The sequence below is a fragment of the Nannochloropsis gaditana genome (genome assembly GCF_000240725.1).
Source record: "Nannochloropsis gaditana CCMP526 unplaced genomic scaffold scaffold350, whole genome shotgun sequence".
Taxonomy (NCBI): domain Eukaryota; class Eustigmatophyceae; order Eustigmatales; family Monodopsidaceae; genus Microchloropsis; species Microchloropsis gaditana.
In genome coordinates this window covers 16,806-30,428 of record NW_005803603.1, presented here as the reverse complement: position 1 = coordinate 30,428, position 13,623 = coordinate 16,806, and the positions used below count along the sequence as shown (strand labels likewise).

The following is a 13,623-nucleotide window of genomic DNA, read 5'->3' as shown; positions in this document are numbered from 1 at the left end:
CGGGGGGAGGGGGAGGAGGTCCGCGACCGACGGGATTGCCCCCCGCCCTGGCCACGCGAGCCTCGCGGGCCTGCCGCAGAGGGCCGTCGACGCCTGCCGCCGAGGCTCCCGACGTCTGCAGCAGCCCCCAGCCCATTGCTCCCGGGCCTCCGAGGCGGGTGGCCGACCGCGAAGTCCCAGACCATCACCTTGCCCTGCGTGCCGTCGTTCACCAGATATCGCTCGTTGAAGTCCACCGCCCCCACCAGGTCGCCGTCCACATGCGCACGGACCGTGAAGCGAGGGGAGGACTTGGCTGCGTCCCAGACGATAACAGAACCGTCCTCCGAGGCGCTCACCACCTTCTCCTCGTCGCACGCCACCGCCACCACGGGCCCCCGGTGGCCCGTCAGGACAAAGCCCTGGTCCACCTCGCGCGTGTCCGGGTCCACGTGGGTGTTGCACACCAGCACCAGCCGGTCGTCGAAGGCGCGGTCCTGGGGCACGCGCCACACCCCCTCCGAGGACATGACTGCCCGCACTTGGAACTGGCGCAGGGCCCCGTCCTGGCCGCCCACCACCACGCGGATGTGGTTCCCTGCCAGGGGGTACGCGCACAGCGAGCGCACCGGCGTCCGTTGCGCGATGTAGCGGAAGGCGGAGCGGCCGCCGTTACGGATGGAGAAGGCCTCCACGGGCCCGCCCAGGAGCCCGGCAAATACGTAGTTCTTGCAGACGGTGACGGCCAGCAGCGTGTCCGATGCCCACATTTCCTGCACCAAGGCGCCCCCGTCCAGCTCGAACACGACGATCTTGCCGTCCATCGAAGCGCTCAGGCCCCACCGATGGTCCAGGACCTCCGCCGCCACCACCCGGCTGCTGTGGTGGCGCATTCCTGGCCCCCCAGATTCCACGCGCCCCCCCCCTGCCCCTCCTACTTCACGCTCCTGCTCCCGGAAGACCTTGACCACGCCGTCGTCCGCCGCCGACACCATCCACCCCGTGCCCGCGTCGTAGTCGAGCGCCGTTACCAGCGCCGCGTGCGCCTGCGCGCGGAAAAGCTCCCGGCCGTCCGAGGCTGAGGCCAGCCCCACCGCCCCCGCGTCGGAGCCATACATGACGCGGTCCTCTGAGAGCTTCACCTGCTGCACCTTCCGGTTGCCAGGCACGTGGCCCACAGGCCGACAGAAAGCCGGCTCCTCGCGCCAGTTCATGGCGCAGCCCTCCGCCATCACCACCTGACGCCGCAGCTCCTCCTGCAAGGCCACCTCCCGCGCTGTCTTCGCCTGCTCCGACGCCGCCCCGGGGGGCACCTGCGGGAATGGCACCGAGGACGGCTGGAAGGGTTGAGCAGGCGCCCAAGGCGTGGATACCACCAGCCCCTGCACCTCTGCGGCCCCCCCGCTGCCCAGCCCCGTGAGGTCGTGCACCTCCTGGCCCAGCTTCTCCATCTCCCGCAAATAGTGGATGCGGGGCGTATCCATGCACCAGTCGTCCTCGCCCGGCGCTTGCGTGGCCCATACGTTTTCCCGGCCCATCTCGTTCCCACCTCCGGCCCCGCTACTGCCCGCACTGTCCCACTCTTCGCCTCCCCTCCCCGCCGCCACCCAGCAAGCTCGCCGGGGGGCCACAGACCACGGTCTCCACCCTACCCATGCCCACTCCACTGGAGCTGCTGACGGCTGCTGCGACACCTTGTGCGAGGACAAAGATGTGCCACCGAACACAAAAGTTTCGACGCCCCCAGCGAAGAAGAGGAAAGCTGCGACGCGCAGGGCGACACCAGGCGGGGCGCCCCCTCTGCCTATTAGGCTTCTGTTCTGAAAAAGGAGCCAATGCATTGTTTTCACTTCTGCGCAAGAGCTGCTGTGCCTAGGCTGTCCGACAATCCAGCCTGAATCGATGTGGAGCGAGTCGACAGCCTGTGTGATGGAGTGCGGGATTATGGTTTAGTGAGCCTGACGCACGCCCGGCCATATTTCCGCAACACATATATAAGTTCGTTATATCTTACAAACTTTGTACCACAACAGCCCATGAGCAGCGAGAAGTACATAAGAGATAGGCACCGTGCATATTGCGTACCAAATGCTTGCGTAAAATGGTAGGGTTCTGTCAGGTCTCAGGAACACAAAAAGTACCTCGAGGAAACATTCCACACTGCGCACATCACCTGCCTGCTCCACTCTCCAACGTGATGCCCCCACATTCACATTCCCCGCAATCTGTTCATTTTCACCATCTCTTCAGAGTTGGACACGACACATCCCTGAGGCGGTGGCCGCCCCGCCCCGCGAACATGGTTCGGTGGTCGCTGAAGAAAAGCCCGCCAAGGACGTGACATGACCCGGAATGGGCTGTCTCGACACGCTGCAGCTTGGCGGGGCCACGAAAAAGCATCCGCAGGCACGAAACGCGGGATGTACGCTTTTCACAGGGATTTTCCGTCCTGGTTCGCGTCTTGGATCGTCTTATTCGCGAGTTCCTGTTCCAAACGCTCCGCCTCGAAGATGGCTGTCAAAACCTCCCTCATTCACAGCAAATGAGGCAGTAATGATTTTCTTCTTCTCAGTTACAAGAAAACGAAAATAACATACAAATAGACGCATTTTAGTTGATCTTTCCATTTAAGTTACGCTTATTGTCTCGCGCTACCTCTTAAACTTCAGGCTTGACGCTTTGTCTGGTGAACGCTGGAACACAAGGCGTGCGCCATCGATGTTTTCTCTTCGTCTCCTGACATTCCTTGTGGACGACGTGCTTTATGATTTGATCATTATATTTGTCGCGGGTACCTTTACAGAAAAAAGGACAAGGAATTTCGTGTCACATTCTTTGGTTGTATTTGAAGATTTTGCCAACCTTGCTACCTACCTTATACTTTTCCTCAAGCATTATCGCCAGGCTGTCAATGACGTCGCCCTGAATTACAATTTCCTTCCCTCCGCTGCCGGTATCCGAAACAGATGCTCCGGACGCAAAGGCCTTTCCCAACGCCTTGGCCACGTCCTTGAGCTTCAAATCTGGGTAAAAAGTAAGTGCGGTTTATGAGGACGAAGGGTGACAGGCAGCACACACAGCACATCTGAAATGCACTCACAATCATATCACGAGCGGCCGTACAGTCAAGGGAGCTTCACTGAGAGAGAAATCGGTTTCCAGAATTCCACGAGTCTTCACCTGGATAGGAATCGAGGCCTGTGACCACTGTGATTGACTTGCGCTTATTCCGAGACATGCGCATGATGAGGACCTTGCCCCCTGATGTCGTCTCCTTCTTCTTAATCCCTTTAGGCCCTCCTTTCTTCTTTTTGCCGCATTCTGTTGAAAAGAAAGGAATAAATTTGTCGTCAGAAGTCAGGGCAACCCACACATCGTCCCCCTATGTTTCATAGAGATGCGTCTCTGCCATCTCACCGTCTTCTTCTCTTCCGTTTCCGTCATCCTGTGTGACGAAAATGAATAGATTGGAAATGAGCTGCAAAACAATCTTGCTTTCTTTTCAATCTCACCTCTTCACCCTCGCCTGTGCTCTCTCCTTCGCCTGCTGCTGCATTGACACCTGCTCGACCATCACCACTGCTGTTAATTTTCCCTCCACTTCCGGAATTGTGCAGATTAAGCTTTGCCAGCATGTCGTCGACCGATGCACCCTACAGAGTGAACATAGAGAAGAGTAGTCTAGTTCTATGAGAAAAACGTCTCAATTGGGCAACCAGGCATTCTTGTATAGCCTTAATTTGTCGCATATAATTACCTCAGGTAAAAGCTCCGTGTGGCACTTCGCTTGCCATCTCAGGCAATCGGCGTACAAATCAGGGGGGTTAAAGATGCAATACTCTGGCGGAATACTGCAAACTGCGAAAGAGAAAATGGCGTAAGGAACATACACAAGCATTAATTATGCTTCAACATCCCGACAATTGCCACCTACCGCCGCAGTATAATATGTCTGTTCGTTTCTCGAGAGGAGGGAGTTCCTCCTCGTCCTCCTCGTTGCTTTCCACCTCGTCTTTGGCTTCTTCCCCGACCACTGCAGACAATTGCTCTACAGCTTTATCTACGTTCATAGTAAAAAATCCTCGCAACCTGTTGTTTATTACATATTTATCGTGTACCGCACCAAAGATTAGACAGAAGATAACACACCGGCCTCCTATCCCTCCAGGCCCTACCACAACCTCCCCGTCCCCCCCCTTGCAGCGACTCGTTGGAAATTTCCGAAATAACAGGCAAAGAAACGCATCAAACCAATAAATGATTCCCGGACTCGTGAAATTTACCGAGAATGTCATGATCACGCGTTGCTTCTACTTTCTGCACATTGAATACTATCCTGCCATTCACCTTTACGATCCTAAGCCTCCTCCATCCTATCTCCTTCCTCTTCCTTCAGAGGATCTTCGACGTAGCTCTCGCTGGCTTTCCTATTCATATCAACAGGAATCATAATGTCAAACGACCCTGTGCCATTCCCCGTAGGCTGGCCCATGACCAACTTCGCCGATGGAGTTTGCAAATCATCTTTCTCAGAGTTGAGCGCGGCCTCTGTGAGGAAGGTGGCAGTAGTCTCGAAGCTCATTTGCAAAAATGGCGATGAGACCTCGGACATACCAATACGGTTCAAAGCGCGGAAGCCACCTTGATAAGTCATGAAGTCTGCAACCAAACCCAAGTGTCGAGGGTCCACAGCGATACCGTAAGCCCCAAAAACACCTTTTATCTCCTTCACAATTGTGGCCCGAGCCGCCTCCACGCCGTACGTCTGATGCATGGCCCAAATGTCATTGCTAGTTATGTTGTTTAGATCCAGTGCTGCGTCACCGACCTCCCACAACTCGGACAGATTGCATCCCTCTGTCTGGATACTGCATCGCCCGTCTTTTCCCTCCACTACAAAAGCTTGCGCAATACCTTTAGAGACACGCACCGTGCATCGCTCAGCTGCTGCCTCAACTATACTGACCATTAATAACCGGCGGTGAGAGGCACGGGTCTTGAGTGTGATATGGGCCACACCGGTTTCACGTTCAAAGCGTAAGTTCTCGAAGAAAGGATGATCAATCTTGGCGACAGCGGCGACATCGTCAAACCTGCTGCCATTTCGCCGTTGCTTTGCGGGCACTTCAGATAGTTGCCCTTCGCCTGAATTCTCAACCCCCTCTTCGATCCCTGAAGCATCGTCCCCGATATCCTCGCTCGGGTCCTCCTCCTCGTCCGGCTCGTACTCGCCACGCTCCTCCTTTCGTCCGAAGCTCAGAGTGCCCTGAGCCTCGTCGCCGTCCTCCTCTTCCTCTCTTTCTTCGTCTTCTTCCCCATCGACATCCATTGCAGCAAGCTTGGGGCTTGTCTTTGCGCCTGCCCTGGCTGCCGCCTTCATCCCCGGGCCCCTCCCGCCAACGAGGCCTGTCATGTCCGCTTCGTCTTCGCTCGCCTCTCCCGACTCTCGAGCCTCCGCGTCTGCTGCATTCCCACGACGCTCCTTGAGGAGTCTCACGACATCTCGGCTGGCAACCTTCCGCAGTTCCGCCGTGACAGAGGCCAGCAGCTGCCTCACAAAGCGCGTGGCAATCACCTCAAACATCTCCTCGTGGCTCAACCCAAACGCCTCCTGAAGCACCTCCTCGTCGTGCAGCCGGAGGGACACCGTGTAGTAGCGTTGCCAGGTCACCCCACTACTGGCACACCTCCCTAGCCGCTCTTTGACCAGGACACCGCCCTGTGTGTGGTGGACAACCTCGAGCAGCTGCAGGCGCCGCAGGCGGGCTGAGAGGCGCTGAGCCTCGGAGCGTGAGATCGAAGTACAGAGCGGGACGGTCATAGAGGGGGTCTTCGGGTTCCGACTGGCGGTCATAATGATTTCGCGGAGCCGGGGAATGCCCAATGTGACGTTTGCGCCACCGTGCCCGGCCAAGTGGAAGGTGTTCAGAGTCATTTGGGTGGAAGGCTCTCCGATCGACTGTCCCGCGATGGAGCCCACCGCCTCCCCCGGAGACGTCAAGCTGCGCATGTACTTGAGCCAAAGTAACAACTCTAGACCAGCCTTGCTCTTTGAGCCCCCCATCTCTGATTTTTGGAAAAGGTGCTCGGGATCGCGGCCTAGGTAGTCCTCAATCGCATCTTGAAACCGTTCGCTGATAGCTCCCAAATGGAGACCCAACTGCGTCTTGGCTCGTCCCAGCACCGGGTCAGGAAGATAGGGCCACCGGATTAAATCCACTTGCGAAGCGGATGAGGAGGGAGGAGGGGGGGGAATGTCGAGAGCGGAGGCGGCTGGGCGAGAGGGCTCCACGACAGTGTGTCGAATGCGCCGGGGGACCCGCTTGGCCACCTTACCATCCGAAATATACCTTAGGTCGTAAGTGGCAGGACGACTCGCCCCCTTGGCACCGTGCACCTTCACCACCTCGGCGGGCTCCCAACCAGGCAGCCAGGCCCCCGTGATCCACTCTGTCCTCGTTCGCTTCAGACGTTTGGTCAACACCATGTTGCCTACCTTCAATTGTGCAGGCCTCACGGCACTTAAACTTTTCTGCTCTCTTTTCTGTGCCTGCTCTTTGATTTGCAATCGCGCTGCCTTGATTTCTTCATGCATAGCGCGGGCTGTCTTTAAATCCATACCGGTGCGTTCCAAGAACTTCAGGTCTACTTTGTACTGGCATAACAAAGCCGCAAAGTTTCTGGCCAAAGCGGTCATTTGCGGGGCTTGTCCATCCAGGTACTTGCCGTGCAAGGGGTCTACGCCATCCTCCCCATAAAGAAATTGCACAACGCCCGCGTCCGCGTCCCTTACAGTGTTATCGTAATGCACGCGCAGCTCCTCCAGGCCCTTCACAAGGCAGCGCTGGAGGTATCCAGAGCGGCTAGTCTTGACCGCGGTGTCAATTAGACCCTCCCGCCCTGCCATACAGTGGAAATAGTACTCTTGCGGTCGGACGCCCGTCAGAAACCTGTCCACGATAAATCCGCCTGCCCGTGGGCTCGGATCGTAAGGAGGGAAGGAGGGGAGGGATTTACCACTTGGCATCAAGGGCACGCGCCGACCCTCTAGTTCCTGCTGACCAAGGCCGCAAGAGATTTGGCTCTGGTTCACCGTGCTTCCCTTGGCACCCGTGGAAACCATCAGAGAAAATGCGTTATGAGGGAAAGGCTTCGTCAGCCCATCCGGAAGACAGGCCTTTATAATATCGCTTGAAACCGGGGATAAGACTGTTCGCATGAAATTGTCAATGGCCGCTGCCTGAGTGACCTGTCCCGTGCGCATATCTTCCTCCAACAACTCAGCAGTGCGGGCTTGTACTCTGGCCAGGTCGGCTGCGCTCAGGCCATCCGCCGAGGCCCCATCCTTCTCAGCTTGGCCGGAGGCGGAGGGAAGCGGCGGCAAGGGCGGAGGCTCAAATGCCGTACCAGAGGTGTAGCAATACATGGCTAAACCCCCTAAGCGACCAGCACGGGTGATTAGTGCGCGACGTCGTTGCTCCGCCGCTCGGCTCAAAACCAAGTCCTCCACACCGCACGTGTGGCCGGCGAATTGCAAGTAGACTGTGAAAAGGCGCCCTAATGCTGTAAGCAGCCGCCCGGCAAAACGAGGACCGTAGAACTCGTAGACACCGTGCACAAGACCACCCTCGGAGGCCCCAAAAGCCGCTTTGTCTAGTACTCCGCGGATCAAGTCTCCGCCACGCACTACTACCTCGTGCTCCTCCTGATCGACGCCGAAAGCTACGGCGGGCGTTTTGGCCTTAAAGTCCAGGTTAAGTGGAGGAAGACCCTCACTTAAGTGCTGCAGTAGGACCGAGATCATTTGCTTGCCAGTCCATAGTTCTTGGGGCTTCCAAATCGCGGGGGCAGGCATGTAGATATGACCGTATGGGGGAACGACTTCCACGCCTGGCAACCCGGAAAGTGTACAGAAAAGAATATGCTGAAAATCCGCCCGTGACAGAAAACAGTCCTTCCCAGTGAGCTTGACTCCACTTCCCACATGGTCCTGGATCAGACCCCGGAGAGGCTTGCCGTTGGTGGGCGCAAGGTATTGCTCGTCCGTGCAGGCAATCGTCTCCGCCTCGGCACGGGAGAGTTCGTCTTGAGGAAAATGACAATTCATTTCGTCGCCATCGAAGTCCGCATTGTACGTGTTACAATTTGCATAGTGCATCCGAATGGTCTGCTGGGCGGGGCTTCGGAGGACACGGGCGCGGTGGGCCATGATACCAGGCTTGTGCAATGTCGGCTGGTTTTGGTGCGGAAAGGGGCATAGGGGGCACTACTAGATTAGACCACGGTATACTAGTCAATAACACGACGTAGAATGCTATCGTTGGTCAGGCAGTTGGGCAAGAGTCGATGAAATCCGTCCCTCATTGTGGAATTTGGTGTTGATTCGATTCCCCATGATTGATAGGTAAGACTGGAGTGATTGTGATAGATGCTTTAATCACGGGGACCGATTCATGACGCCTGTGGGTGCAAACCAAAGTATCCCTGACTTTTCCACCTAGGACGAGGCGTCTGCCCACAGGCAATCCCCGCCAAGCCCTTAACGTACCTGGCGGTTCATCAGGACCATATCTCCGTCTTGGAGATGTCTCCACACCGTCTGTCCGGGCGGGGTCAGGAGGCGGGCCGCCAGTGCCCGGCGTCTGCCCGCATCCATGCGCCGCAGGTCGATCAGTCGGCCCCTCGCGTCCTCCACATAATTGGCACCCGGATGACCCTCTGCGCCCCTCTCCACCGCCTCTCGGAGCTGCGCCGCGTTAAATGGCGTGACGGGCTGCGAGTAGGTCAAAACCTTGGCAAAGCGGAGTGGGAGGCCAATCTCCGAAGTGCCGATGTAAGGGTCGGGGGATATGACGGACCGACAAGCGAAATTGACGCGCTTGCCCATCATATGCATGCGGAAGAGCCCCTCCTTCTTCTCCAGCCCCTGCCGGATCCCAGGGGTCAGGTTGCCCCCCCCCAGCCGGGCGTTCGCGTCCTTGCTCGAGTCGATGTACCCGTTCACGGCATTCTGTAGGTCAATCCAAGTGGAAAGAACGCGTGATAGCGCCTCGGCGGGGAGATTCTCGGGCCCTGTCGCCCCCTCGCCCCCGTCCTCCTTTCGCAGCAAGGCGCGTATCCGCTCGTCCAGGTTCATTATCTTGATGACATTGTAGTTCTGCGGGTGCTCCGCCAGGCTACCGTCATCGTTTTTGCTAGGCGGTCGGAAGCGTGAGGGCGTGACGGGTAGCACGCGCCAGAAGAGGGTCTTCCATCCATCAGCCCTCCCGGTGTCCGCCCCCGGCGCCGAAAAGACAGACTTTTCCACCGCAGCTTTGCCCCATATCAGCGTGGCTAGCTCCGGCTCGGCTTCCCATAGAAGCTTCATATGCATCTGTACCTCTGCGGGTGCCATGTATTCGCCGCCCTCCGCCTCCGTGTCTCCCCCCCGCGCGGCAAATCTCTCCTGGGACGCCGCGTCTTCCTCCCCGCCGCCCTCCTCGCTCTCCTCTCCATCACTATCATCCCCAAACCCATTTCCACACTCGACCTCATGTCTCCCATTCCGTACAACAGCAAGAGCAGAGGGAATGTGTGCTCCCGCGCCACGACTATGCCCGGCGCGTCGGCCTCTCACGAAAAACTTCGTATACCCGTCTTTTCTAACCGTGGTTTTGGGCGCACTACACCTGTCACAAGTCTTGCAGCTTAAAACTTCTTGCAGAAAATCTTTGATCAAGGCGCGTCGTTTTATTTTCGTTTCTCCTGGTATCCAGCTTTTGGGCACTTGACCAGCTGTTTGAAGGTGTCGACGCAGACGCATTTCGGTATCGCGAAGAATCGTGCTGCGATGTAGATCCGCCCGAAAAAGTGCCTGGTCCAAGCTATCAGCCTCGTGCGCTAGCCCGGCATCAATCAAACCCAATTTCAGCGCTAGAACATTACACGGAAATGTGGATAAACGGAAGCCGTGGCATCCAAAACACTTGACCCTAAGTGCCTGAAAAACTATCCCAAACGTCAAGGGATTGTAGACGTGAAGGGAAAGGGGAAAATGACCCATATGTCCGGGACAGTCGCGCATGGACAAGTTGCACGTGACACAAATAGAGCGTGCGTCCAGCGGTCCCATGGCGGGGTCGTATAATCCACCGGGTAGGGGATTGCCTAGTCGATCGTACGTTGCTGCTGTGCTCACCCGAACGACACTCAGCCGCAAAATCTCTTCCTCTTTGTACACCCCAAACTGTACTTCTGATACATCGTGCCGGACGACGCAGCGCTCCGTCATGGTGATCGAAAAACGCCTGTGGGTTTCAATGACGCAAAAAGCTAAAAATTAGGTGACGGTGAACATCGATTGGATATGCGCCCGACTTCGGGGATGGGGAGGTGGAGAGGAAACGACGCGACGTCCTTGCAGCTAAAGGACCGAATAGTGGCACGAGCCTTTGATGTTCACAAAGTTCTTTCAATAGCTTATCGTGCCCCTGCACTGTAAATTTTCCCTGCTTCCTCCCCGTGAGATTGTCCCATGTATTTCGGGAAGCTGAAGGACAGAGCATCAGGCTGGCGAGATGCGCGTCTCCCACTCGTACGTCCCGCTGGCAAGTGAAGTATAATGGCTTCAAAATTTGAAACATTATAAGCGCTTTACATCGACCAGGGCCCTCAACTCGGGAACAAATAAGCTCTTAAGAGTAATGGGAGGAAGGCGCTGAGGATCAACTCGGTCATCTTAAAAAGAAACAGCATAGAACTTCGAGCAAAGCAATGACGTGCGACCATCCGCGAATGAACAAGAGCGAGCCCAGACGGCGCTTTGATTTCTGTTTTGATGGCCCTAACACACGGCCGATAGCTTCAACACCACATCATTTGCTCGACAGCACTCACTCCAAGGTCAATACCGATTGTAAAAAAAAAAGGGGTCCGGGACTGAAGACCGCGGTGAGAGGGTGAGGTAGTGGGTCCCCTCCTCCTCGGGCTAGTGGAGGGGTGGTCGCTCTGTTACTGGGTAGAGGCTGCCGCTCTTTAGGCGAAGCTTTTCGCCCACTCAAAGGTCTGCTCGAGGATGGGCTTGTCGGAGATGGATGCTTGCACAACAAATGCCAAAAAGGCGATCATGGCCAAGCGCCCGTGCTTCAGCTCCGCCACCTGCCAGTTCTCGCGCAGGCCATCCGCAGAGAGGCGAAGAGGGTCAAAGCCAATGTCGCCGGGTACGCGGCCTTCGAACTTGCTGGTCGTTACGTCATAGGCGCCCAGGAAGACGAAGAGCTGGAGCAGACCGAGGGCGGGGGCGGTCTTGAGGGCCTCCAGGAAGTTCTTGGAGGGAAAGTTTTCGTTCCACTGGTAAAGTTCTTGCACGAGCACACCAACTACCGCAAGCATGGCCACACGTCCTAATACCAGTCATGGGCGGGGAGGGGGGAGGAAGAGGCAAGCAGGGTATAAGAGGAGCGTGCCGGCAGGGGGCATAGGAAGCGGGCACAACACACTCACAAGCACATGCACAGATGCCAGCGCACGAGACAGCTTTCGAGGCATTTGATTCCCCACACGACATCTCTCAAGTACACTCTACAACTAAGGTCTGCTCATGATAGCACGCGATGACGGCGCGCGGTTTTCTTCCCGTACCAAACCTACCATGCTTCAGCTCAGCCACGCGGAATTTGGCCACATCACCCTTGTCAGAGAACTTGAAAGGATCAAAGCCTACATCCCCAGCAAGCTCGCCATTCAAGTTCTGCGGCTTGGCAGCGAACGGCAAGGCGATGGACCGCACTTCCTCATCCACAGGAGCCTGGTCGGCCATGTACATCTGTTTATCGAATACAGTCAGAAGGAACGAGAAGCATAGCCATTAGCAAGCATTGCTATCCGTGCAGTGAGAGAAGAGCGTGAGACTGTTCGAAGGCTTGCTTGGGTGCAGAGCGTCCTTCTGGGGTAAAGGTCTATATTCCACTCCGCCGGTCCCATCCAAGTTAGAGGAAAGGCTCTTCCGCGGTCCACGCCTTGCACAAGATGGTAAGCATGTGACAGAAAAGAAATATCGAAATTATGACTTACGCGGCCCTGGGTACGGGTGTGCATCGGAACAGGAGCCAGGAAGGCAGAGGCAGTGCTCACGATGGTGGCGAGGGCCAAGAACTTCATGATTTAGCGGAGAGAAGGGGGTGTTTGGACCTGTCGTGGTTTATTGATTATGCATCAAAGAAATGAGTTTAGAGTAAGAGCTGAGATAATTCGAAAAGTGAAAGCGCATCCGTGAGGCGGTGCAGCGGTGATCCAAGGGGTCGATACCAAACAACTCAAAGCATGTGCCAAGTCCCCATACTTAAAACTTGCCCGACTCGCTTGATAATGCTGTGCTGGTCTCTGTGGATAGTAACCCCTATCCTTTCATGAAGACATGGATCTCGAGTTGCGCCCAACCCGTGGGTGAAATACAAGACGTACTCTGCAAGCGAAGCTTGAGGACTATAGATTTGCTGTTCATCTGGGGAGGGGCGACGAGTGCACGCAGAAAGTGCCAGCGCCCATCAGAGAACTCCCAAAATCCGTGCATGGCAAAGTCCGTCCTAGTGCTTTTATAAACATCGTCTCTATTTAATATTCATCGCATTCCCCAGGACGACGAGAGCAGGCATGGCAGTGAGCGCGAGGTTCCGATCGCGGTGCGGGCTGGCCGTGGCGTTGTTGACGTGCGGATCTTTCTTGACGTCAGCCTTCCCGGGCAGCCAACCTCCCACCCTGCCCGCCCGCCCTCTTGCTGGCAGACGGCCAACGTTTCTGTCACCCCGACGCTCGTATCGTCCTCAATATACAAGAACCACTTTTTCAAGTGCCTTCGCTGCAGCTGATAATGCAGCTCTTCGAAACATACCACCATCCTCGCATGGCTACAAACCTAAGGTCTGGGCGTATTATCGGTCCAGATCGAAAATTATAGAGTGGTATTGTCAAGAACTTGGCGTTGATTACGAAGCCGTACAAGTAGATATGGGTGCAGGACAGCACAAAGCTTCAGACTTCGTCAAAAATGTCAATCCTTTCGGTAAGTGTTTGATAGTGTGGTCGGGACCGGTCTTGGTTCCCTGACCTCCCTCGATGCTGTGCATGTTCAAGCCATGTGAATTGTACCCTTCGAAATGAAAACACGAACGGACACCGATTATTCGCACGTTGAAATGATACACTGCTGTTTTATAGGTAAGCTGCCCGTCATCACAATGGCTGATGGCACCCCTTTAATCGAGTCGGGCGCACAGCTCCTGTATTTGGCAGATGTTTTCGATCCCAACGTCTCCACAGCAGAAGAGAGAGGACTGGCCTCCCAGTGGACTCACTTTGCAAATGCTAGCCTAGGACCATCGATTTTTATGAAAGAGCAACGCGAGGCGGGTGTGATGGACAAGCTTTTCGCTGTCCTGAACGAGCTGCTCGCCGAATCCTCCTACCTCCAAGGGGAGCGATTCGGAGTTGGCGACGTTGCCGTGGGCTCTTACTTGTCTTACATCCCTGTCTTTTTCCCAGACCAAATTTCACTTGACGCATACCCATTTCTGCGAGCGTACATCAATCGAATTACTTCGCGTCCCGCTTTTAAACGAACGGTCGGCGCCCCTCCTCCCTCTACGGCGTGATACATGAATTTAAGCC

The 13,623-nt window shown here is 56.0% G+C and overlaps 5 protein-coding genes across 5 annotated transcripts; 1 reads left to right on the top strand and 4 right to left on the bottom strand.

Moving 5' to 3' along the window:
- Window positions 1–29: 29 nt before the first annotated feature.
- NGA_0366100 (wd40 subgroup) lies at window positions 30–1,517 on the bottom strand (the record flags this gene model as incomplete). The annotated part of the gene is made up of 1 exon (XM_005854909.1): window positions 30–1,517. A coding segment is annotated over one exon (1,488 nt), but the record flags the coding sequence as incomplete, so codon positions are not given.
- A 1,062-nt stretch (window positions 1,518–2,579) lies between these two features.
- NGA_0366500 (rna binding protein) lies at window positions 2,580–4,077 on the bottom strand. The gene is made up of 7 exons (XM_005854913.1): window positions 3,914–4,077; window positions 3,737–3,837; window positions 3,492–3,632; window positions 3,397–3,424; window positions 3,160–3,300; window positions 2,854–3,002; window positions 2,580–2,774 (listed from the first exon to the last, which is right to left on the bottom strand). Exons 1-7 carry the CDS (start codon window positions 4,047–4,049, stop codon window positions 2,742–2,744), a joined length of 729 nt encoding a protein of 242 aa, XP_005854975.1. The 5' UTR covers window positions 4,050–4,077; the 3' UTR covers window positions 2,580–2,741.
- A 191-nt stretch (window positions 4,078–4,268) lies between these two features.
- RPA1 (DNA-directed RNA polymerase I subunit RPA1) lies at window positions 4,269–10,836 on the bottom strand (the record flags this gene model as incomplete). Its single annotated transcript, XM_005854911.1, has 3 exons — window positions 4,269–8,212; window positions 8,528–10,265; window positions 10,829–10,836. The coding sequence occupies 3 exons, from the start codon at window positions 10,834–10,836 to the stop codon at window positions 4,337–4,339; spliced, it is 5,622 nt and encodes a 1,873-aa protein (XP_005854973.1). The 3' UTR covers window positions 4,269–4,336.
- Window positions 10,837–10,992: 156 nt separating this feature from the next.
- NGA_0366400 (light-harvesting protein) lies at window positions 10,993–12,154 on the bottom strand (the record flags this gene model as incomplete). The annotated part of the gene is made up of 3 exons (XM_005854912.1): window positions 12,031–12,154; window positions 11,608–11,782; window positions 10,993–11,336 (listed from the first exon to the last, which is right to left on the bottom strand). The coding sequence occupies exons 1-3, from the start codon at window positions 12,115–12,117 to the stop codon at window positions 10,993–10,995; spliced, it is 606 nt and encodes a 201-aa protein (XP_005854974.1). The 5' UTR covers window positions 12,118–12,154.
- A 742-nt stretch (window positions 12,155–12,896) lies between these two features.
- GST (glutathione S-transferase) lies at window positions 12,897–13,607 on the top strand (the record flags this gene model as incomplete). The annotated part of the gene is made up of 2 exons (XM_005854915.1): window positions 12,897–13,018; window positions 13,174–13,607. The coding sequence occupies exons 1-2, from the start codon at window positions 12,964–12,966 to the stop codon at window positions 13,605–13,607; spliced, it is 489 nt and encodes a 162-aa protein (XP_005854977.1). The 5' UTR covers window positions 12,897–12,963.
- Window positions 13,608–13,623: the final 16 nt, after the last annotated feature.